The 25,425-nt window shown below is 40.2% G+C and overlaps 2 protein-coding genes across 3 annotated transcripts in view; one reads left to right on the forward strand and one right to left on the reverse strand.

Moving 5' to 3' along the window:
• Positions 1–1,301: 1,301 nt before the first annotated feature.
• On the reverse strand, positions 1,302–5,618 carry KIAA1143. 2 transcript variants are annotated; one of them, XM_079712344.1, is made up of 3 exons: positions 5,487–5,618; positions 2,438–2,582; positions 1,302–1,549 (listed from the first exon to the last, which is right to left on the reverse strand). In XM_079712344.1, the coding sequence occupies exons 1-3, from the start codon at positions 5,592–5,594 to the stop codon at positions 1,332–1,334; spliced, it is 471 nt and encodes a 156-aa protein (XP_079568470.1). In that variant the 5' UTR covers positions 5,595–5,618; the 3' UTR covers positions 1,302–1,331. The 2 variants fall into 2 exon arrangements, with proteins under 2 accessions (XP_079568470.1, XP_079568469.1); XM_079712343.1 differs by lacking the exon at positions 5,487–5,618 and adding an exon at positions 5,248–5,478.
• A 236-nt stretch (positions 5,619–5,854) lies between these two features.
• Positions 5,855–25,425, forward strand: part of KIF15 (kinesin family member 15) — a gene marked incomplete at both ends in the record, with an annotated part of 77,451 nt that continues 57,880 nt past the window's right edge. The window contains 5 exons of the mRNA XM_079713478.1: positions 5,855–5,873; positions 12,021–12,063; positions 12,549–12,732; positions 15,726–15,802; positions 19,761–19,798. Coding sequence (XP_079569604.1) covers positions 5,855–5,873; positions 12,021–12,063; positions 12,549–12,732; positions 15,726–15,802; positions 19,761–19,798 — 361 coding nt within the window. The remainder of the gene's footprint in view (positions 5,874–12,020; positions 12,064–12,548; positions 12,733–15,725; positions 15,803–19,760; positions 19,799–25,425) is intronic.

Consider the following 25,425-nt stretch of genomic DNA (forward strand, 5'->3'; position numbering starts at 1 on the left):
ACCAGGGCTCGAACCCGTGTCCCCTGAATTGGCAGGCGGATTCTTAACCACTGTGCCACCAGGGAAGTCCCCCAAATGGTGATTTTTCTATTTCCATCATTCCTCCTACATTTATTAATTGGGACTCTACTGCAAGGAAGACCTATCCCTTATCCTCCACGTGTGTTCTTTTGACATGCCCCCATTATTCTTTGAGGACCGCCTTACTTTTGGGCACAAGATGTTCCAGGCTTGTCCTTTTACTATTCCTGCCTCCGCCCTGGGATCACATTACTGGCCTATTTGTCTAGCCCTGCTCCTATGGTCCATTTCTGAGAAGCAAGGGGATAGTTCGTGAGGGAAAAGGACTAGCCTCTCTTCTCTGGCCCCAAACTCACTCACCTTTCTCTGCAATTAACAGGACCCACTGTTCCTAGAAAGCAGTTTACAGAGGTGAAGCAGTTTTCTTAAGGCTGCTTAGCAGATGTCACCTGCCACCCTACCTTGGTCTTGGGCTTTCATCATGAGATATGCTTCCTGGCTGGTAACACTTACATTTACATTGTTAGAAATATCACCTACAGTAAAGACTTCGTCAGTATGATAAGTTTCAAGATTTAAGATCTTTTAAACAGTCTTTCATGTTACTTGTTTAAATTTTTTGTTTTATCTCCCTTATAATAGGCTTTATCAGTATTTCTCAAATTCGAGTGAGCATCAGAACCACCTGGCAGACTTGTTACAGAGAATGCTGGGCCCTACACCCGAAATTTCTGATTCTCAGGCAAGGCCTTGCAAATTTACATCTTTAGGTTTCCAGGGGTGCTGATGCTGCTTGTCCAGGATCCACACTTTGAGAACCACCGGCCTGTTAAAAAAAAAAAAAATTAAACACTCTTTTATTCTAACTATATTTATTCTGCTCTTAATATGTTAGGTACTGTTATTTACATACACACACATCCCACACACAGGAAATAACAAAATGTTAGTGGCAGTTAATGTCTATAGAGAGTTAGCAGTTCAGGTCAAAAGGGTATTGATGGATAGATATGTTTTATCTTACTGAATGTTTTCTGTATTTTCTAAATTTTCTCTAGTGAACATGTATTATCTTTTTTTTTCTTTTATTGTTTTATTTTTATTTTTTGGCCACACCGTGCAGCCTATGGAATCTTAGTTCCCCAACCAGGGATCGAACCTGTGCCCCCTGCAGTGGAAGCATGAGGTCTTAACCACTGGACAACCAGGGAAGTCCCTGAACTTGTATTATAATAGGAAAAAAAGATGTTATTTAAAAAAATACTCCGTATGTTCTTAAAGAAGACTAAGTCCAAAATATTTATTTACACTTATTCATTTTCATCTTCATTGTCAAAAGAAAGGAGGCTACTATTTTTGATTTGCTTTCGTGAGTTGTTTTTAACTGAATCCTGCTTATTTATTTCATCTTCTTCATTTGTCTTCTTCTTTTTTGAGCTTGCTCTTAAACCGGAATATTTTTCATCTGAGGAACGCTTGACTGGTTTTCGATACATAATTCTTCCATCAGCTGAAGCTGGTTCTTCATCTGCAGCAAAAAACAAAGTTAAAAAACTTTCTTTCTCTTGTTATTTTGACTTTATCAGAGAGTCAAATGGCAAGAAAATCTCATACGGTATTTATGGATGTCCTTGAGTCAATTCAGTCTGGTCTTCTCCACTGCCTCTAGCTATATAGCCACAAGACATGCAGTCACTTAATAAAAACTCATGTACAGGGCTTCCCTGGTGGCGCAGTGGTTGAGAGTCTGCCTGCCGATGCAGGGGACGCGGGTTCGTGCCCTGGTCCGGGAAGATCCCACATGCCGCGGAGCGGCTGGGCCCGTGAGCCATGGCCGCTGAGCCTGCGCATCTGGAGCCTGTGCTCCGCAACGGGAGAGGCCACAACAGTGAGAGGCCCGCGTACCGTAAAAAAAAAAACTCATGTACCAAACAAAGTATAGTGTAATATTGCCAGTCCCCAATTCATTACAATCAGGCTATATTTTTTAAGTATTTCAAAAAGCAATTGTTTGGAACTCCAGCATTTCCTCCTAAAGCAATGTAATAAATACTACAAATAATGAAAAAAATACTATATAGCATACCACACTTCAGGCACTAATTAAATACACCTCTGTTGACTAGTTTGTAAACCTAACCAGATATTTTTTTAAAAAACAGGATGTTTTTACTTAAGTTTGCACTTAATCCTTATAACAGCCCAATAAAGTGGGCACAACTTGTCCCCATTTTACTGATGAGGTAACTGAGGCTGAGAGGTGAAATAACATGTTCAAGGTAACACATCTGGTAAGTGTTAAAGCCAAAGTTTGAACCTAGGACTGTCTCCTTCAAACATACCATACCACTGTATAAAATGATTTCATACCTAACTCGTTAAGTTGGTAGAAAAACCAGCTTACTTTCAGACATACCTGCTCTGGCAGCCTTTATTTCTGTTTTAATTTTCATGACTTCTTCAACTGATAGGTCTCCCTTTTTTAAAACCACCACTTGGGGCTGTTCATCTTCTTTGTCACTGTGATCATCATCTTCACCTGGGAGCTGAAGCTGGATTCTCTAGGAAAAAACACAAACATAACATTTAAGTTGCTGACCTTGAACTAAATACAACCACTGTCTCTGTGAGAAACTGTAATTACTAGAGTGAGAAGGGTAACTTTATTGACTAAATGTGTTTGGCAATGAATTTTCAAGTAACTCTTAAGAATCTAACCTCACCAGAGTAGGGAAGAGGTCCTGCCAGCTATCCTGGGGTACCTGTCCAAGGAAATTGGTTTCCATTTCAGCAGGACCCCAGCTTGCAGTTCCTGATGTCAGGGGCCCTCTGCTTCATGTTGTGCCAGCATTCAGCCTACTCAGGGTAGTGCTGACTACAGGAGTTCTCTCTGCTCTTCATCAACCCTTTTCATTTACATCTCTTCACAAAATGTGACAAAAAATAAACACCACCAAAGTACAGAAAACGGCAAGTAAAAGGTCCTCCTTCACCTACTTCTGCTCATCTTTACCCCCTTCCAGTAGCTTGTTTGGTGGGTATCCTAAGTGTTATTCTAAGTGTATAAAAATACGGAGGTACAGAAAACATTTTGTATACAAACAAGACACAGAACATACTACTATATGACTCGCTTTCGTTTTCCTTTTTCAATTATGAAATTTACCAAACATAAAAAAGTACAGAAAATAACAGAAACCATGCACTGTGCAACAAATGGTAATATTTGGCTAGTTGACTGAGATTTTTAAAAAATGTCAGATATCATATAAGCCCCACTCACCCAAGTTTTATACTCAAAAAAACCTTTGCACAATGCCTAGAGATACATATGGCATCATCTATTTTTAAAAATCACTGCCCAGTATTTAATTATACATATGGTTATCTCATGGTTTATTTGACCAGTTCTTTGTAAGTAAAAATTTTGGTTGTTTCTAGTTTTTTTCTACTATAATAAAATTTTTGCACATTTTTGTTCACTTTTGCAAACTTATACATAGATAAATTCCTCGAATGGAAATGCTAGGTTGAAAGGCATGCACACCCACCAGACATTATGCAAATAGCTTGTCAGTCCACCTCTCACAGAGCCTTCCTTGTCTCCCAAACAGGGCAACAAAGCCCTGCAGGATCTGGCCTCAGTCAATAACCACAGATATAATCTTAAACTATAAACTATAATTATATAGTGATTTCCCATGCAACTCTTTTCTTTTTGTTAACAGATTCCTAGAATGATTATACTGCCAAAATGATTAAGAATGAAGTTGGTTTTGCAAACACAGGAACCTGGGACATCTGTCTATGGAAAAGTCTGTTGATCAAATGTCTTAGCCCGAATGACTGATATTAATTGGAAAGTTCCCCCCCAACCCCCCGAATTCTCCTAAGATAGCATTCTAAGCTGCAATCTTCAAGGTATTAACTAGGCACACACATGATCATCACTAGGACCTGAAGCAAACTATAAAATTAGGTCCATATTCTCCTCATTGCTGAAACCATGTCCCTTTTCTCAAACCTCCTCCTCTTTGCCATAGTCACTGTTTTTGGTCCTGGGCACCAGTCACTCCCTGATCATCTTATCTCTATCCAAACATGCTCCTTGTTGCCTACTGCATAGTCCATATGGCCTCACCTCTATCAGTCCCTCAATCACTTCTAAACACAGTCAGTCCGTGACTCACTATCTCTACACCTTTACCCATGCTGTTCCTTCCATCTCTACCTGCTGACTTACCTATGCTCAAGATTCAATCTAAATGTCCCTTCCTCCATGAAGCCTTGCCTGATGATAACCACAGTCATCTAACCAATGTAACTTGTCACCCACTACTTGGTGCCACAGGCACTGTACTAGGAAAATATAGAGGGATTAAGATACTTAGAGTGTTCGATTTAGTGGTGGAGATACCCAAGAGAGCAAGTAGTTGCCATGCATAATGATGAGTATTGCAGATAAGATGCGGATAGAGTGAAGAGAAGAACAGAGGAGGAGTTACTGTCTGGGGGAGGTTCAAAGGGCTTCACTGAGGTGGTGACCTGTGAAGGCTGAGATGAGGCAGGCAGGAAGGTGTTAAAGAACAGGGCATTTTGGAGATCCATCTCTTTGTCCTTACAGAGCCTGGCCCAGTGCCTGGATTTAGCACATACTCACTGGATTAACTGCACTTAAGCCAATCTTGTGTCCTTCTACTAAGTGACTTGAGGGGTGGGTCTTTTTGCAAGTGCTAAAAACAAAGTGCTAAATAAATTCTCTATTTCTCCACACATGCCCTAAGCATAATAGTCTCTTTCTATTAAAAAAGGTAGGGCAGATTTTGATGTGAATCAGTTCGGGTAGGAGCCTGGGGGGGCTTAGAAGTTGGCTCCCACCGATCCCCGTTTCTAACTATCCAGGTGTGGCTCCTTCCTGAAGCTCCTCTTCTTCTATTGAGATCCAAGATATAAAAGGTTTTTGCTTTCCGTTTTTTTTTTGTTTGTTTGTTTTTTGTTTTTGGTGACAACAAGCACAGAAGTAGATCTAGGGCATTCATTAAGGATGTTCCAGGCTCAAGGCTTAGGATATCAGGTCATTTGATCGAGTGGCCTCAGTTTCTTTACCTGGAAAATGGGACGACGCTACCACCCACACTGCTAACTACAGGTTATGGGATAAGCAAGTGAAAACGAAGAGAGGAAAATGATCTTTCTTAACCGTCTACCAAGGACGAGGCGCTTTACCTGCGTGAAGTCATTTTCAAGAACACAGCAGCACTGTGAAAACGACAAATAGCTTCCTGGGCGAAAGAGGCAGTAGTTTGTTTGAAGATGACCAGCCTGGGGTCCGAGGACACTCGGACTACGGGCCGGGAGCGGGCGCGAGGAGGGACCCATCAGTATCTGGCCTCCAAGTCAAGCCAGAAGCTGGAACTGGCGGAGCGGGCCGCATTTCTGCGGTAACAGGACTGGCCCGGGCTCACCTTGGTTTCTACCGTGGGCCCTTCCTCGTAGCCGATCCGTTCCTTGAAGCGGGCCAGGAACGCCGGCTCGGCTGGCCGCACGTACGACACCTGGTTCCGCTTGCTCATAGCTGCGCTAGGGAAAAACAGGATGCCCCAGCCGCCTGGAGACTGTACAGAGGCGACGGCGCTTACTCGTGACGTCACGTCGGCCCCGCCCCTGACACAGGGCCTGGCAACATGGCAGCCTCCGTGCTGGCGTCAACGTTCGACCTGAGCGCCAAATTTAAATTCGCGGCCATCTTGAGTGGGCGGAATCTCCACGCGCGGCTGGGCTGAGAGTGAGTGCAGTCGCTCCGTCGGTCTCGGGGTCGAGGGGTGAGGGCACCATGGCGTCCGGCTGCAAAAGTAAGTGAGAAGCCCAGGCTTCGTGACCCCGTCTCCGCCCCCAAATACGAGCTTTCCTGCTGGGCGGGAAGGGCAGGAGCGGACTGAGCGGCGGGGGATGTTTGAAATCTCCCTCTGTCTCTCCAAGATAATACACTAATGGAACAGCTCTCTTCCCTTTCGTCTATGTGTTGGGCGCAAGCTACGAGCCTGGCGCAATTCTAAGCTCTGGGGCTGAGCAGAGAACCGGAACCGAGCCCTCATCCAGGCGCTTGGCTCCTAAGCGACCTTCTGGTTCTTCCCTCCCGTTCTCGGTCCTGCCGTTTCGTCGCTGGCCTCTTCCCGAGTCCGGACCCGGTCTGCCTCTCTAGGTATCTTCGCCTGAGGGTCGGCTCCAGCTCTCACTACCTTCTGCGTATTTCCACAATACTGACTTTCCTGAAGGGAAGAACTTATTCTTGTTCCAAGCATGTCTTTCTCTTTTGGAGGGTCCGCTGTGGACTCTCCTTAGGTAAGGGACTTTTAAAGCACAGAATTCAGTAGTGTCTTTATATTCTCACAGTCCTCTTTTTCTTCTCCAGGAGACCCCTTCAATTTCTTCCTTTTTCTCATAGAAGGGAGCCTGTCATTTTTGCTTTTGATAAACCGTTCAATTTTACTAATTTCTTGGTCCTTTGCTGTTCCTGTATACGTGCCTCTTACATCGCCTAACCCTTTAAGGAGTCTTGGTTTTTCAAAGCTGATTTTGAGCTGATTAGATGGATTTGTGTGAATGGTATGAATGGTAACGAGGCGATGCCTATGTTAGAAGATTGAAGAAATGGTGAATTTTTGGTGTTTGAACCTTTCAATAACGTTAATGCTTTTAGCTGTCAGTTGCAATTCTTTCCTGATACGTTTGTTGTTTTACTTACCTTTTAGGTCCATCATACCATTAACACCTCATTATGCTCTCTTTTTCCATCTAAAATGTTCCTTTTCCTCCCCCATTTTCAGTATTCAGGGAATATTAGCACACAAATTGGTACGTTATTGGAGCAAAATGTTGATCGCGCTTTCTGCACAATCACAGTGTTCAGTAAATCTGGACTCAAGCAAGAGAACTGATGTTTGTGATATTAGAACATCTGTTTATTTAATGGAAAGTGACGTATGTATGTGAGTGTGTTAAAGGACTCTGTCCTGTCTGTACACATCAGGAAGTGATGGGAGAGCTTCCCTGGTGACACAGTGGTTAAGAATCCACCTGCCAATACAGGGGACACGGGTTCGATCCCTGGTCCGGAAAGATCCCACATGCTGCAGAGCAGCTAAGCCCGTGCGCCACAACTACTGAGCCTGTTCTCTGGAGCCGGCGAACCACAACTACTGAGCCATGTGCCACAACTACTGAAGCCTGCATGCCTAGAGCCCATGCTCCGCAATAAGAGAAGCCACCGCAATGAGACACAGCTCCCCTTTATGATGGTGGTGATTTCCATGGGGAACTCTCCTGCTCCTTTAAGTTTGTTAGCAAAGTTGAGGTTGATGACACCCCAGGTAAGTGCATTCCCAGCAGGCTAGAGACCAGGAACATGGAGTGGGAACACAGGGAAGGAGAGAGCCCATGCAGTGCTCCCTGCAGCTCTTTTGTGCTCACGAAGGTTATTTCTTGTGACAACACTGGCACCATGGGTTGCTGACTGAAATCAGAGAAATGAGAATGTGAAATAACCCTCATGAAATTGACTGAGTTTAAGAGTCCTTTTCTGAACTTAATCATATTTGGTTAGATGATCCATAGCTATCTGGACTGCAGAGTAAGCAACTAAGTTTGGTTGGTTGGTTGGTTTTTATTGAAGTATAGTCGACTTACAGTGTTTCAGGTGTACAGCAAAGTGATTCAGTTACATATTTTTTTTTATTTATTTTATTTTATTTTCTGATTGTGTCGTCTGCCCACTCTAAATTCTTCTTTTTTTTTTTAACTTTTAATTTTATATTGGAGTATAGCCAATTAACAATGTTGTGATAGTTTCAGGTGCAGAGCAAAGCGACTCAGCCATATATATACATGTATCCATTCTCCCCCAAACTCCCCTCCCATCCAGGCTGCCACATAACATTGAACAGGGTTCCCTGTTCAGGGTTCCCTGTTCCCTACTGCTATACAGTAGGTCCTTGTTGGTTATCCATTTTAAATATAGTAGTGTGTACATGTCAATCCCAAACTCCCTAACTATCCCTTTGCCCCACCCTTCCCTCCTGGTAACCATAAATTCATTCTCTAAGTTTGTGAGTCTGTTTCTGTTTTGTAAATGAGTTCATTTGTATCATTTCTTTTTAGATTCTGCATATAAGTGATATCATTCTCCTTCTCTGTCTGACTTAACTTCACTCAGTATGACAATCTCTAGGTCCATCCATGTTGCTGCAAATGGCATTATTTCATTCTTTTTAATGGCTAATATTCCATTGTATATATGTACCACATCTTCTTTATCCATCTAGTTGCTTCCATGTCTTTGCTATTGTAAGCAGTACTGCAATGAACACTGGGGTGCATGTATCCTTTCGGATCATGTTTTTCTCTGGATATGTGCCCAGGAGTGGGATTGCAGGGTCATATGGTAGCTCTTATTGTTGAATTGTCTATTTCTCCCTTCATTTCTTGTCATGTATTTTGGTGCTTTGTTACTAGGTGAATATATGTTTGTTATTTTTTTTAAGTAATTAATTTTATTTTTGGCTGCGTTGGGTCTTCATCGCTGCACGTGGGCTTTCCCTAGTTACGGCGATCGGGGCCTACTCTTCGTTGCAGTGTGCAGGCTTCTCATTGCGGTGGCTTCTCTTGTTGTGGACAGTGGACTCTAGGTGCGTGGGCTTCAGTAGTTGTGGCTCGCGGGCTCTAGAGCTCAGGCTCAGTAGTTGTGGCGCACGGGCTTAGTTGCTCTGCAGTATGTGGGATCTTCCTGGACCAGGGCTCGAACCCGTGTCCCCTGCGTTGGCAGGTGGATTCTTAACACTGCACCACCAGGGAAGTCCCTGAGTATATGTTTATATCTGTGTTATCTTCCTGGTAGTTTGACCTTTTTATCATTATAAAAAATGTTCTTCTTTATCTCTAGCAACTTTGTGTTTTTTTTTTTGTTTTTTTTTTTTTATGTTTGGCTGTGTTGGGTCTTCATTTCTGCGTGAGGGCTTTCTCCAGTTGTGGCAAGTGGGGGCCACTCTTCATCGCGGTGCGTGGGCCTCTCACTGTCGCGGCCTCTTGTTGCAGAGCACAGGCTCCAGACGCGCAGGCTCAGTAGTTGCGGCTCACGGGCCCAGCCGCTCCGCGGCACGCGGGATCCTCCCGGGCCGGGGCACGAACCCGTGCCCCCTGCATTGGCAGGCGGACTCCCAACCACTGCGCCACCAGGGAAGCCCCTAGTAACTTTGTTTTAAAGTCTGTCTGAAACCTGTATAGCCACTCCTGCTTTCTTATGATTGCTGTTTGCATGAGATAATCTTTTTTCATCCTTTTACTTTCCATATGTTTATATCTTTGAATCTAAAGTGTGTTTCCTTTAGATAGTATATAGTTGGAGCATGTTTTTTCATCTTAGTCTGACAATCTCTGCCTTTTGATTGGGTTGTTTAATCCATTCACATGTTGTTATTGATTTGGTTGTATTCACATCTGCCATTTTACTTTTCATTTTCTATATGTCACATGCTTTTTATGTTTCTCTGTTCCACCTTTACTGCTTTTTTAAAAAATTTTTATTGGATTATAGTTGATTTACAATGTTGTGTTAGTTTCAGGTGTACAGCAAAGTGAATCAGTTATACATATATATAATACATATATCCACTCTTTTTAAAATTCTTTTCCCATGTAGGCCATTACAGAGTATTGAGTAGAGTTCCCTGTGCTATATAATAGGTCCTTATTAGTTATTTATTTTATATATAGTACTGTGTATATGTCAATCCTAATCTCCCAATTTATCCCTCCCCACCTGTTACGCCCTGGTAACCATAAATAATTTGTTTTCTACATCTGTGACTCTATTTCCATTTTGTTACTGCTCTTTTTTTTTTGGAGGGGGGCCATGCGACATGCAGGATCTTAGTTTCCCGACCAGGGATCGAACTCATGCTCCCAGCAGTGGAAGTGTGGAGTCCTAACCACTGGACCACCAGGGAACTCCCTGCTTTCTTTTTTTGAAGTTTTTTTTTTTAATGGTTGCTCTAAGGTTTAACATATACATCTTAACAGTGTCAGCTTCTATTTTTGGCTGCGTTGGGTCTTCGCTGCTGTGGGCTGGCTTTCTCTAGTTGCAGTGAGCAGGGGCTATGTAGCTTTATTCCCTTTCACCCCTTCTTTGGTATTATTGTTAAATAAGTACGTCTATTGTTAAAAACCCAACAATACATTACCATCTTTAGTCATTTCCTTAGGCTGTTACAGCTTTGTTCCTACCCACCTTCTTTGTGCTATTATTGGCAAATATACATATGTTTCTATATGTTGTAGGCCCAACAATACATTATATACATATTATTTTATACAATTGTTTTTTAAGTCAAGTAAGGGGAGGAGAAAATAGGCATTTCTTTTGTTTTTTATAATTACATAATCACTGTTACCTGGTGCTCTTTGATTTTTTTCATGTAGATTTGAATTTTACTGTCTGTGGTCACTACTTTCAGGCTGAAGAACTTCCTTTACTATTTCTTGTAAGGTGGGCCTTCTAACAACAAACTCCCTCTCTAATTCCTCTGGCCTCTGTTGTTCCTGCTGAGAGTCAGCTGTTAATCTGATTGGGGTTCTCTCATAAGTAATGACTCTCAGCATTTTTACTATGATGTATCTGTGGATCTGTTTGTGTTTATCCTTTTTGGAATTTGTTGAACTTCCTGGATGTGTAGATTGCTTTTTAATGAATTTGGGAAGTTTTTGGCCATTATTTCTTTGAATTTTTTCTGTTCTTTCTCTTCTGTTCTTTCTCCTGCTACTCCCCATTTATGTATGTTGGCATGCTTAATGACGTCCCGCATTTCTCTGAGGCTCACTTCGCTTTTCTTCATCCTTTTTTCTCTCTGTTCTTTGACTTTTATAATCTCTATTGATCTATCTCAGAGCTTGCTTGTTCTTTTTTCTGCCAGTTCAAATCTACTTTGAGCCATTCAAGCGAATTTTTATTTCACTTGATACACTTTTCAACTCCAGAGTTTCCATTTGTTTCTTTTTTATAACTTTTCTTTACTGATATTCTCTATTTGATGTGGACATTGTCCTCATACCTTCCTTTAATTCTTAATTTTGATTTCCTTTAGTTCTGTACATGTTTATAATGGCTACTTTGAAGTTTTTTCCTGACAAACCCAGCATGTAGGCACTCTCACAGGCAGTTTCTGATGCCTGCTTTTTTTCTGGTTTATGGATCATACTTCCTTGTTTCTTTGAATTCCTTATAATTTTTTTGTTAGAAACTTGACATCTTAGATAATATGTTACAGCAACTCTGGGTACTGGTCTCCCCATTCTCTAGGATTTATTACTTACAGCAAGAGGAGAATACCGGGATCTTTCCCAAAGCAGACTCTCCCTGAACAGCAAAATTGGGGAAGTTTTAAGCTAAGCGTACATACATATTCATGAAGGGACTTGATTGAACTGAGGAAATTTAGCATAGAGTTGGAGCAAAGGTCGACAAGAGTCCAAGCCTTAGTCGATTGAAGTCTGGAGGGTCACCATCGTAATTCCATCCTCCACCTGACTATGGGCCTTAGTTCCTGCAGAACTCAAAGGTATGTTATTATGTATATCCCTTGAGGAACCTGGACGCTGCCCCAAGGCTGTACTGTGGTTTCTTGACTGCTCCTCCTTGTTTCTGCATTTCCTCCCTCAAGGTCATTAATTATTGAGACCTGTTTGAGGGCAAGCATTGCACCAGGCTTAGACCAAAATGGGTTCTCTTATGTCAAGAAAGCCATTCCTGGTTCTCTTTCTCCGGGGACCCCCTAACCTATCTGCTTACAGTTAGAATGGAGTGGAAGATCTAGGCTTGTCCCCTGTCACGCCCAGGCCAGGGAGCCGGGAGACTGAGGAGTGTCAGCAACTGAAGAATAGGCTAGAAGAATGGGGTTTTCATGTTGTACTTTTAAAAACCTTTAATGACTTCTTATCTTTTTTTCTAGCTGAGTTACGCAGTGTGACAAATTGTCAGTCTAACCAACCAAGGTAAGGAAAAAATCTTGTTGATGAGACCAAAAGAATTAGGGATGTAGTATTCCTAAAACAACCGTTTAGCATAGTAAGTAAGGGTTTCTTGTTTCAGCATTAAGCTTTGTCCTCGGCTACCTGGAAATATGGAAAAATCACATCTCCTCCCCAGCCTCTGTCCCCTCACCTTCCAGGCTAAAAGATAGAATCCGTAACATCCCTTGGGATGACTTATTTTATTATTGCTATTAAAAAGGAAGTCAGAGACAAGCAGAGCTTAGAGCTGCCTTTCAGATGATTTCAAGTAAAGGCTTTTGAAGTTGGCTGATGTGAAGCAAATCAATAAAGGCTGTGGGTTATGGGAGACTCTTGAAAAAAGGTAAACGTAAATGGGTAGATCTCGGACTTTGTTGGGGAAACTCAGAATAGAAACACTAGAGGTAATATGAGGCTTAGATCCTTTTTCTCCAGTAAACTTAGCTGCTATATTTTTTTGTCTTTAGTAATGAAGGTGATGCTATCAAAGTTTTTGTGCGAATTCGCCCACCTACAGAGGGTTCTGGATCAGCTGATGGAGAGCAAAACTTATGCCTATCTGTGCTGTCCTCTACGACTGTCCGGCTGCACTCCAACCCTGAGCCCAAAACCTTCGTATTTGATCATGTGGCAGAAATGGACACCACTCAGGTAATGATGATTTTGGGAACTCAACTTTTCATTTGGAACATATAAGATTCTGTTATTTGGGAGGATTTCACTTCTGGTCTCTTTAGTTTGACAGATCTCAGATAAGGAAGCTCAAACATTCCATAAATATTTAAAATTTAATATTATTAAATATTTTTCTTCCTTCATCAGACTTTGTACTAGAATGACAAGCCTGCTTTATTTTCCCTCTCCAACCTGTGATGGAGGTTGGTGAAGGTGTACTTTTCAGAGCCACTTGGATGATTGATAAGTAAAGTTGAACTACCTAGTTTAAGAAGTGTCTTTTTTTTTTTTTTTTTTTTTTGCGGTACGCGGGCCTGTCACTGTTGTGGCCTCTCCCGTTGCGGAGCACAGGCTCCGGACGCGCAGGCTCAGCAGCCATGGCTCACGGGCCCAGCCGCTCCGCGGCATGTGGGATCTTCCCGGACCGGGGCACGAACCCGCATCCCCTGCATCGGCAGGCGGACTCCCAACCACTGCACCACCAGGGAAGCCCAAGAAGAGTGTCTTGGTTCTGGCTGCCATTACACAAATATCATAGAGTGGGTGGTTTAAACAACAAACATTTATTTCTCACAGTTCTGGAGGTTGGGAATCCAAGATCAAGTGCAAGAGATCCAGCGTCTGGTGAGGACTCACTTCCTGGCTTGTAGACAGCTGTCTTCCACTGTGTCCTCACATGGTGGAGAGAGAGAATTCTCTGTGTCTCTTCTTATAAGGGCACTACAGGCATACCTCACTTTATTGCACTTTGCAGATACTGTGTTTATTTACAATTGAAGGTGTGTGGCAGCTCTGCATTGAACACCTCCATTACCATCATTTTTCCAACAGCACTGCTCACTTCATGTCTCTGTGTCACATTTTGGTCAATATTTCTTGAAATACTTTGTTCTTTTTTGTTATTATTATGGTGATCTGTGATCAGTAATCTTTGATGTTACTATTGTAGTTGTTTTGGCATTTTTTAGCAATAAAGTATTTTTAAATTAAGACATGTACATTGTTTTCTTAGAAATAATGCTATTGCACACTTAATAGACTACAGTATAGTACAAATATAACTTTTATATGCACTGAGAAACCAAAAAATTCATTTGACTTGCTTTATTGCTATATTCACTTTATTGAGCTCATCTGGAAACGAACCCACAATATCTCTGAGGTGTGCCTGTACTGCTATCCTGAGGGCTCCACTCTCACGACTGATTACCTCCCAAAGGCCCCATCTCCAAATACCATTACGTTGGGGATTAGTGTTTCAACATATGAATTTCGGGGAGACCTTCAATCCATAGCAGAGAGTGATTGCTTTAAGATTACTATGGTGTTGGGACTCCCCTGGTGGTCCAGTGGTTAAGACTCCACACTTCCAATGCAGGGGCCACGGGTTCGATCCCTGGTTGGGGAACTAAGATTCCACATGCCACAAGGCGTGGCCAAAAAAAAAAAAATTGCTATGGTGTCAATAACTTTTTCTAATTAAGGACAATTTAGTTAAAATCTAGCTAGCACTATTAAATAGAACTTTCTGCAGTGATGGAAATGTTCTGTAAATGTGCTGTCCATTACATGAGCCTCTAGATACACATGGCTATTTAAGTTTAAATTAATTAAGATTAATTAAAATTTCAAATTCACCTTTTCAAATTATTAATTTCTCAGATGCCCTAACCACATGTGGCTGTTGAGCACTTGAAATATGACTAGTGCATCTGAGGACCTGACTTTTAATTTTTATTTAATTTTAATTAATTTAAGTAATAGCCACACATGGCTAATGGCTATTGCATTGGACATCACACATCTTGATTATTCCCTCATACACATGGATGTTTTTGATGTTTTTGGTGAGACATGTAGATCTTTAGATCTTTTTTCATCTAGGGCATGGCTGGACAATGGAAATAGAAAGTGAGGCATATATATAATTTAGCATTTTCTAGTAGCCACATTTTTGGTCGTGCCGTGCGGCTTGCAGGATCTTAGTTCCCCAACCAGGGATTGACCCTGGGCCCTCAGCAGTGAGAGCGCAGAGTCCTAACCACTGGACCACTAGGGATTTCCCTAGTAGCCACATTTTTTTTTTTTTTTTTTTTGCGGTACGCGGGCCTCTCACTGTTGTGGCCTCTCCAGTTGCGGAGCACAGGCTCCGGACGCGCAGGCTCAGCAGCCATGGCTCATGGGCCTAGCCGCTCCGCGGCATGTGGGATCTTCCTGCACCGGGGCACGAACCCGTGTCCCCTGCATCGACAGGCGGACTCTCAACCACTGCGCCACCAGGCAAGCCTGCCACATTTTTAAGAAGTAAAAAAGAAACAGGTAAAATTAGTTTTAATTCTGTATCTTATTTAACCCAGTATATCTAAAATACCATTTCAACATGTAAGGAACATAAAGCAAGTTATTAATGAGATATTTTTCCATTCTTTTTTTTTTTCATGTTCAATCTTCCAAAACTGGTGTATGTTTTATACTTACAACACATCTCAAGTTGGACTAGCCACCTTTCAGGTGCTCTGTAGCCATATGTGGCTCATGGCTACTATACTAGACGATGCAGATCTACAAATTCTTGCATTGTTGATAAGGCTGCATCTATTTATATATAAAAATGAAAATAATCAGATGTTGATTATTTAGTATAAGCTTGTGGGAAAAGTACTGAAGAACATATAGGGCTATGTATTTTATGGTGATACCAGTATAATATTGCATGCAGTATGCTAAATTCTATATAAACTCTAGATGTGAGGTTTAAATCTATAATTGCATAGGAGATTAATGGACATAATTATGTTTACAGTTTTACCATCTTAGCTATTTTAGCCTTTTTCCTATAGTAGATGTAATTTTCATGTTATTGCAAATGAAAATTTGCACACACATTTTATTATATTTTAGAATGTAGTTTAGGAAAAATGTTTTCATTTTTGTGAAATGTTAACATATTTGGTGCTTAACATTTATAGGAGTCTGTGTTCTCAACTGTGGCCAAAGGCATTGTGGAGTCTTGCATGAGTGGCTATAATGGTACCATCTTTGCATAGTAAGTTGTTCACTGTTTCCTTATACAAGGGTACAATAGTAAGTGCTTCTATTTGTTTCCTATGGCTTCTGTAACAAATGACCACATACTTAGTGGCTTGAAACAACGCAAATTTATTGTCTTACAGTTCTGTAAGTCAGGAGCTTGATGCCGGTCTCTGAGCTAAAATAAAGGTGTCAGCAGGGCTGTGTTCCTTTCTGAAAGCTCTAGAGGAGAATCTAGAATCTAGTTTTCTGACTTCTAGAGACCATGTACATTATTTGGCTTACAGCCCCCTTTCTCCATCTTCCAAGCCAGTGACATGCAACTCTTGCTCTTCCTTAGTCATGTTGCTCTCTGACTGAGGTGGGCATGTTCTTTAATTTTAAGAACTCATGTGATCTGATTGGCCCCACCTGTGTAAGCAAACTCTACCTCCTGGAGAGGATCTACATGTTATCCGGGATTCTTCTGTAAGGAAGATTTGTCTTTTTGGCCCATTAATTAATTCATTCATTTATATGGTATGGACTTACATATATTTATTTCATACTTTGGGTTATAATCTAATGCTACCTTATGTTTATCTTGTTGCTTACATTGTTCTAGCTTGGCCATTGGGAGCTTTTTGAGGTTGGTTTCTGTGTCCCTTTGACATGTCACATGCTTTTGTTTTTTGAGCACTTCCTTTACGATGCTACAGTATGCTCCTGGCTCATCTTATATTTTCCCTGTCTGAGACCTAGAATCAGCCATTTTGGCAAGGAGCCCTGGTTCCTTTTGTTGGAGAATGGTGTTTAAAAACTAAGGGCACTCGGTATGTTTGTTGCTACTGGAGTGTCATTGCTTCTAGGCCTTTTCAGCAGATAGAGCTAGGTAATATATATATGTATACTAAGTCATGTATACAGACATATCTATAATTGTTTCTGTTTCTATCCATTTCTATATACAATAAGGTAAACTTGAGTTCATACTGATGTCTCTGACTCTAATCCAAGGATTTAGAATCCACGTGGGTTCATTCTAGCCTTCCTTTCTTGTTTATCTGTAACTTCCCTTGCTGACAGTGAGAAACCCGGGCTCCCACTGCTACCATCCATTTATTTATTTGTTCATCCCCAGTACACATGTAAAGCAGTTTCAGAATTGTTAGCCTGTATCCCTGTGAAGAACAAATTTACTGTGTACAGTGTTTATGTACAGATCCTTTTTTTTTTCCTTAAGTCCTACAATTTCTAGTCAAAACCTTATTTTGTAAACTTACTTAGGCCAGCCCCTTTTCCACCTATACCTTTCAGTGCAGTATGTCATGAACTTGTAATTCAATTAGATGCATTCCATCCTGGGGTCTCTGACATCGTAGTTGATGTGTTTTGTTTGTTTATTTAGTTTGCGTACTTTAAAGTTCACCCTTTGTGATGTTCAGTTGCATAGTGTTTTGACAAATGCAGAGACCCAAGCATTTAGCACCCCTATTGAAGAGAACAGTTCCTCCACCTTCAAAGTTCCTCCTGTTTGTCCCATTCATAGTCAGCCACTCCTATCCGCCCCCCCACAACCTCTGGATATACTAATAAATTTTCCATTCCTATAGCTTTGCCTTTCCCAGAGTGTCATATGATTGGAATCATACAATATTTAGCCTTTTGGTTCTGGCTTTTTTCATTTAGGATTTGTCTATGTTGTTGCATGCATCAGTAGCTTTTGCTTTTTCTTTCTTTCCTTTTTTTTTTTTTTTTTTTTTTTTGCTGAGTAGTATTTTACTGTGTGGATTTACCACCGTTTTTTTAATTCACTCCCCTGTTAAAGGATATCTTTGTTGCTTCCAGTTTTTAGCAATTATGAATAAAGTTGCTACAAACATTCAAATATTGCGTTTTGTGTGAACATAAGTTTTCAAATCACTTGAGTAAATACGTAGGAATACATTGCTGGGTCATATAGTATAAGAAACTGTCAATCTGTCTTCCAAATATATATTGAAAGTGCATGATGATGGGAATTCCCTGGTGGTCCAGTGGTTAGGACTTGGTGCTTTCACTGCCAAGGGCCTGGGTTCAGTCCCTGGTCGGGGAACTGAGATTCTGCAAGGCTCACAGCGCAGCCAAAAAAAAAAAAAAAAGTGCATGATGATTCTGAGTTTCTAAATGCTGGCAGCCTTAAAATACTGCTCTAGGTTTAATGTTGGAATGTAAGCTGACAACCTTGGCAGTTCTACAAGGTCAGTTTTTTTTACAAGGTGAATCATCTCAGATTTATTTCATAAATAGGAATATAATTTGTAGTACAATTATTTTTTCCTTTTCTTCTAGCAATAGACTTCCTAATTTTATTTAGAACCAGAGGTTTTTAATAGGATGTAGTGAATTATGTAATTAATTTTGAGCAGCTGATGCTTTTTTTGTGTGTGTGCCCTTGGTTCATCTGTAATTGGCTCAAAGTACAAGAAAATAAAAAATAAGAAGTTTAAAGCTTGGATTCATCTTGTGCACAAATTCTTCCTTGAAAATTTGCCTTTGCCTTTCATGCTTACTTTTCAGTTGTGTTCAGCAGGACTAAATATTCTCTCTTGACCTGTGAAGCAGATAACCATTTTCTCATGTCTTCTCAAGAAAAAAAAAAGATTTTTTTTTCCACAGAATATTTTGAGTGGTAAAGTTCAAAAATCAATTTGAAATAAGAGCCATAATTACCAGAGATTATATGTCTTCAGAACTGTTTTCTTTGAAGATCCTTAGGCATACTAATTATAATATTTAATTTGAAAATTGCTTTTGGTAGTCGAGGGCAGAAATGAGAAACATACGGAGAGAAGTGAGCATTGATTTATTGGTTGGGTGAGCATGCTTTCTGGTTTACTTTAGACAGTCTCAATTCGAGTTATTGTTAATAGTGTCCCCTTCACTTTCAAGTAGGACGCTCAACGATATCCATTTCTTATTCTGAGTTAACTGAAGAACTTTTTTTCCCCTACTTCCGAAAGAAAGAGGTAAACAACTAGATTATACTGTTTTCTAGCTCTTGGGAGCATTGAACCAAAAAGTAAACTCAAAATTTTATATTTGTGCCATGAATCCAATGTAAACACATTTAACATCCTAATTGACATCTATATTCAACATAAATTTTTATTTTGTTTTTATTTTTTAAATATTTATTTATATTTATTTTGGCTGCACCAGGTCTTAGTTGTGGCACGTGGGATCTTTAGTTGCGGCATGTGGACTCTTAGTTGTGGAATGCATGCAGGATCTAGTTCCCTGACCTGGGATCAAACCTGGGCCCCCTGCATTGGGAGCATGGAGTCTTACCCACTGGACCACCAGGGAAATCCCTAAATTTAAATTTTTTTAGCTGTTTCTTGGTGTACCTGAGGAGCTATGACACTATACAAAAAAAAAAAAAAAAAAAAATCAAGCCTATAGCATAAGGATGTTTTTAATTGCTTTATTTTTAAATGAAGACATCTTAGTATCTTTTAAAGGCAGAATTTAGGAAGATAATTGCTGCATTATTTAGAATAGCAAAAATTGGGGAAAAAAAGTCTAGTTGGTTCTGATTAAATAAATTATGATACATTCATGGAATACTATGTAGCCATTAAAAATAAAGAGGCAGATCTCTATTTACCAACATAGAAAGATGTGTGAGATAAAAATTTAGGGGAAAAAACAGGTTGCAGAGAAGTATGAATAGCATCATTCCAATTTTGTAAATAAAAATTAAATGAAAACTCTGATGGCCATGTCTGTATAATCCAGAAGCATTTATTAGACAGTTAAGAGTGGTTAAGTTTTAGTGGTAGAATAGGAGAGAAAGAAAATGTATCATTCACTTTTTACCTGATATAATTTTTAAAAAGAAAGACAATTAGTTCTTTGTGGGGAAAATTTATATACTAGTAGACCATATTAAAATAGGGTAGTCTTCTAAATTTCATGTGTGAAAATAATATATGAAACATTCTTTTTTACAGTGGACAGACTGGTTCAGGGAAAACATTTACTATGATGGGTAAGTAAATTAGAGATTAACATTTACTGGCTTAGTCTACTCTTTTTGTGATGACAGAACTTAGTATATTTTTTGGAAAGGAATACTTTCTGGTATATGATGTTGACCTCTTAAAATTAGGGTTATTTCCCAAGCTTCTGTCAGATTGCGACCTCCATTATAGCAAAGTCTGTGTTTTTAGCTATGTTCCCAGCTCAATGCTTAGCACAGAGTATGTGCTCAATGAACAAGTTTTGAAGTGGGTTTAATGAACTTTTATATATTATGTACTGTATAACCACTACCCAGACCAAGATTCCTAGTCCGTAACTACTCCCACTGCTGTCCCCTGACATATGTATTACTCTGACTTCTAATAATTAATGATGTTGAGCATCTTTTCATGTGCCTCTTGACCATCTTTATGTCTTCCTTGGTGAAATGTCTATTTAGGTCTTCTGCCCATTTTTTAACTGGATTGTTTGTTTTTTTCATATTGAGTTCCATGAGCTGTTTGTGTATTTTGGAGATTAATCCTTTGTCTGTTATTTCATTTGCAAATATTATCTCCCATTCTGAGGGTTGTCTTTTTGTCTTGTTGATGGTTTCCTTTGCTGTGCAAAAGCTTTTAAGTTTAATTAAGTCCCATTTGTTTATTTTTGTTTTTATTTCTGTTACTCTAGGAGGTGGGTCAAAAAAGATCTTGCTGTGGTTTATGTCAAAGTGTGTTTTTCCTATGTTTTCCTCTAAAAGTTTTATAGTCTCTGGTCTTACATTTAAGTTTTTAATCCATTTGGAATATATTTTTGTATATGATGTTAGGTAGTGTTCTAATTTCATTCTTTTACATGTAGCTGTCCAGTTTTCCCAGCACCACTTATTGAAGAGGCCGTCTTTTCTCCATTGTATGTTCTTGCCTCCTTTGTCGTAAATTAGGTGCGAATATGTGCGTGAGTTTATCTCTGGGCATTCTGTCCTGTACCGTTGATCTGTATTTCTGTTTTTGTGCCAGTACCATACTGTCTTGATTACTGTAGCTTTGTGGTATAGTTTGAAGTCGGGGAGCCTGATTCCTCCAACTCCATTTTTCTTTCTCAAGATTGCTTTGGCTATTCGGTGTCTTTTGTGTTTCCATACGAATTGTAAGATTTTTTTGTTCTAATTCTGTGAAAAACGCCATTGGTAATTTGATAGGGATTGCATTGAATCTGTAGATTGCTTTGGGCAGTATAGTCATTTTCACAATCTTGATTCTTCCAATCCAAGAACATGGTATGTTTCTCCATCTGTTTATGTCATCTTTGATTTCTTTCATCAGTGTTTTATAGCTTTCTGAGTACAAGTCTTTTGCCTCCTTAGGCAGGTTTATTCCTAGGTATTTTATTCTTTTTGTTGCAATGGTAAATGGGAGTGTTTCCTTAATTTCTCTTTCAGATTTTTCACCATTAGTGTGTAGGAATGCAAGAGATTTCTGTGCATTAATTTTGTATCTTGCAACCTTACCAAATTCATTGATTAGTTCTAGTAGTTTTCTGGTGGCATCTTTAGGATTCTCTATGTATAGTATCATGTCATCTGCAAACAGTGACAGTTTTACTTCTTCTTTTCCAATTTCTATTCCTTTTATTTCTTTTTCTTCTCTCATTGCTGTGGCTAGGACTTCCAAAACTATGTTGAATACGAGTGGTGAGAGTGGACATCCCTGTCTTGTTCCTGATCTTAGTGCACATGCTTCCAGTTTTTCACCACTGAGCATGATGCTTGCTGTGGGTTTGTCATATATGACCTTTATTATGATGAGGTGGGTTCCCTCTATGCCCATTTTCTGGAGAATTTTTATCATAAATGGGTGTTGAATTTTGTCAAAAGCTTTTTCTGCATCTATTGAGATGATTATATGGCTTTTTTTTTTTTTTTTTTTTTGGTGGTACGCGGGCCTCTCACTGCTGTGGCCTCTCCCGTTGCGGAGCACAGGCTCCGGATGCGCAGGCCCAGCGGCCACGGCCCACGGGCCCAGCCACTCCGTGGCATGTGGGATCCTCCCAGAGCGGGGCACGAACCTGCATCCCCTGCATCGGCAGGCGGACTCTCAACCACTTCGCCACCAGGGAAGCCCGATCATATGGTTTTTATTCTTCAGTTTGTTAATATGGTGTATCACATTGTTTTATTTGCGTATATTGAAGAATCCTTGCATCCCTGGGATAAACCCCACTTGATCATGGTGTATGATCCTTTTAATGTGCTATTGGATTCTGTTTGCTAGTATTTTGTTGAGGATTTTTGCATCTATGTTCATCAGTGATATTGGTCTATAATTTTCTTTTTTTGTGATATCTTTTTCTGGTTTTGGTATCAGGGTGATGGTGGCTTTGTAGAATGAATTTGGGAGTGTTTCTCCCTCTGCAATTTTTGGAAGAGTTTGAGAAGGATTGGTGTTAGCTCTTCTCTAAATGTTTGATAGAATTTGCTTGTGAAGCCATCTGGTCCTGGACTTTTGTTTGTTGGAAGGTTTTTAATTCTGGTTTCAATTTCATTACTTGTGATAGGACTGCTTATATTTTCTAATTCTTCCTGGTTCAGTCTTAGAAAATTGTACCTTTCCAAGAATTTGTGCATTTCTTCGTGGTTGTCCATTTTTTTGGCATATGGTTGTTGCAGTAGTCTCTTATCATCCTTTGTATTTCTGCAGTGTCAGTTGTGATTTCTCCCTTTCATTTCTAATTTTATTGATTTGCATCCTCTCCCTTTTTTTCTTGATGAGTCTAAGGATTTATCAATTTTGTTTATCTTCTCAAAGAACCAGCTTTTAGTTTTATTGATTTTTGCTATTGTTTGCTTCATTTCTATTTCATTTATTTCTGCTCTGATCTTTATGTTTTCTTTGTTCTTCTTTCTCTAGTTGTTTTAAGTGTAGTGTTATATTGTTTATTTGAGATTTTTCTTGTTTCTTGAGGTGAGGTTGAATTGCTATAAGCTTTACCCTTAGAACTGCTTTTGCTGCATCCCATAGGTTTGGGGTCATTGTGTTTTCATTGTCATTTGTTTCTATGTATTTTTAAATTTCTTCTCTGATTTCTTCAGTGATCTCTTGGTTATTTAGTGGCACACTGTTTAGCCTCCAGTGTTTTTTTACACTTTTTTTCCTATAATTGATTTCCAGTCTCAGAGCATTGTGGTCAGAAAAGGTGCTTGATATGATTTCAATTTTCTTAAATTTTTCAAGGCTTGGTTTGTGAACCAATATGTGATCTATCCTGGAGAATGTTCCATGTACACCTGAGAAGAAAGTGTATTCTGCCACTTTTGGGTGGAATGTTCTATAAATATCAATTAGATCTATCTAGTCTATTGTGTCATTTAAAGCTTGTGTTTCCTTATTTATTTTCTCCTTATTATTTATTTATTTATTTTTTTTGGGGGGGGTACACGGGCCTCTCACTGTTGCGGCCTCTCCCGTTGTGGAGCACAGGCTCCGGACGCGCAGGCTCAGCGGCCATGGCTCACGGGCCCAGCCGCTCCGCGGCATGTGGGATCTTCCCGGACCGGGTCACGAACCCATGTCCCCTGCATCGGCAGGCGGACTCTCAACCACTGTGCCACCAGGGAAGCCCTCCTTATTTATTTTCTGTTTGGATGATCTGTCCATTGGTGTAAGTGAGGTGTTAAAGTCTCTTACTATTATTGTGTTACTGTCAATTTCTCCTTTCATGGTTGTTAGCATTTGCCTTATGCATTGAGGTGCTCCTCTGCTGGGTGCATAAACATTTTTAATTGTTATATCTTCTTCTTGGATTGATCCTTTGATCATTATGTAGTGTCCCTCCTTATCTCTTGTAACAGTCTTTTTTTTTTTTTTTTTTTTTTTTGCATTACGTGGGCTTCTCACTGCTGTGGCCTCTCCCGCCGCGGAGCACAGGCTGTGGACGCGCAGGCCCAGCAGCCATGGCTCACGGGCCTAGCCGCTCCGCGGCATGTGGGATCCTCCCAGACCGGGGCACGAACCCGTGTCCCCTGCATCGGCAGGCGGACCCCCAACCACTGCGCCACCAGGGAAGCCCAACAGTCTTTATTTTAAACTCTATTTTATCTGATACGAGTATTGCTACTCCAGCTTTCTTTTGATTTCCATTTGCATGGAATATCTTTTTCCATCCCTTCACTTCCAGTCTGAATGTGTTCCTAGGTCTGAAGTGGTTCTCTTGTAGACAGCATATATATGGGTCTTGTTTTGTATCCATTCAGCCAGTCTGTGTCTTTTGGTTGGGGCATTTAATCCATTTACATTCAAGGTTATTATCGATATGGATGTTCCTATTACCAGTTTCTTAATTGTTTTGGGTTTGTTTGTTTGTTTTTAACATCTTTATTGGAGTATAATTGCTTTACAATGGTGTGTTAGTTGGGTTTGGTTTTTTTCTCTTTTTTTTGTGGTACGCGGGCCTCTCACTGTTGTGGCCTCTCCCGTTGCGGGGCACAGGCTCTGGACGTGCAGGCTCAGCGGCCATGGCTCACAGGCCCAGCCGCTCCGCGGCATGTGGGATCTTCCCAGACCGGGGCACGAACCTGTGTCGCCTGCATTGGCAGGCGGACTCTCAACCACTGCGCCACCAGGGAAGCCCCAGTTGGGTTTGTTTTTGTGTGTCTTTTTCTTCTCTTGTGTTTCCCACTTAGAGAAGTTTCTTTAGCATTTGTTGTGAAGCTGGTTTGGTGGTGCTGAATTCTCTTAGTTTTTGTTTGTCTGAAAAGCTTTTGACTTCTCTATCGAATCTGAATGAGATCCTTGCTGGATAGAGTAATCTTGGTTGTAGGTTCTTCCCTTTCATCACTTTAAGTATATCCTGCCACTCCCTTCTGGCCTGCAGAGTCTGCTGAAAAATCAGCTGACAACCTTATGGGGATTCCTTTGCGTGTTATTTTTTTGTTTTTCCCTTGCTGCTTTTAATATTTTTTCTTTGAACTTAATTTTTGTTAGTTTGATTAATATGTGTTTTGGTGTGTTTTTCCTAGGGTTTATCCTGTATGGGACTCTCTGTGCTTCCTGGACTTGGGTGACTATTTCCTTTCCCATGTTCGGGAAGTTTTCCATTATAATCTCTTCAAATATTTTCTCAGACACTTTCTTTTTCTCTTCTTTTTCTGGGACCCCTATAATTCGAATGTTGGTGCGTTTAGTGTTATCCCAGAGGCCTCTGAGATTGTCTTCAATTCTTTTCATTCTTTTTTCTTTATTCTGCTCCTCGGCAGTTATTTCCACCATTTTGTCTTCCAGCTCACTTATTCCTTCTTTTGCCTCTGTTATTCTGTTATTGATTCCTTCTAGTGTATTTTTCATTTCAGTTATTGTGTTGTTCATCTCTGTTTGTTTGTTCTTTAGTTCTAGATCTTTGTTAAACATTTATTTTCTCAATCTGTGCTTCCATTCTATATCTGAGATTCTAGATCATCTTTACTATCATTACTCTGAATTCTTTTTCAGGTAGATTGCCTATTTCATCTTCATTTATTTGGTCTTGTAGGTTTTTTTTACCTTGTTTCTTCATCTGTGACATATTTTTTTGCTGTCTCTTTTTTTTTTTAATGAGTGGGATTGTGTTCCTGTTTTACTGGTTGTTTGGCCTGAGGCTTCCAACACTGGAGTTTGTAGG

The sequence above is a fragment of the Hyperoodon ampullatus genome (genome assembly GCF_949752795.1).
Source record: "Hyperoodon ampullatus genome assembly, chromosome: 10".
Classification (NCBI taxonomy): Eukaryota; Metazoa; Chordata; class Mammalia; order Artiodactyla; family Ziphiidae; genus Hyperoodon; species Hyperoodon ampullatus.

Excerpts from the sequence above, each read along its gene's own strand:
- KIAA1143 (XM_079712343.1), bottom strand. The coding sequence starts at position 5,400 with ATGGGTCCCTCCTCGCGCCCGCTCCCGGCCCGTAGTCCGAGTGTCCTC. Across the intron at positions 2,583-5,247 it reads TTGAAAATGACTTCACGCAG|AGAATCCAGCTTCAGCTCCC; the intron begins GTAAAGCGCCTC and ends GTTTTTTCCTAG. Across the intron at positions 1,550-2,437 it reads AATAAAGGCTGCCAGAGCAG|ATGAAGAACCAGCTTCAGCT; the intron begins GTATGTCTGAAA and ends TTTTTGCTGCAG.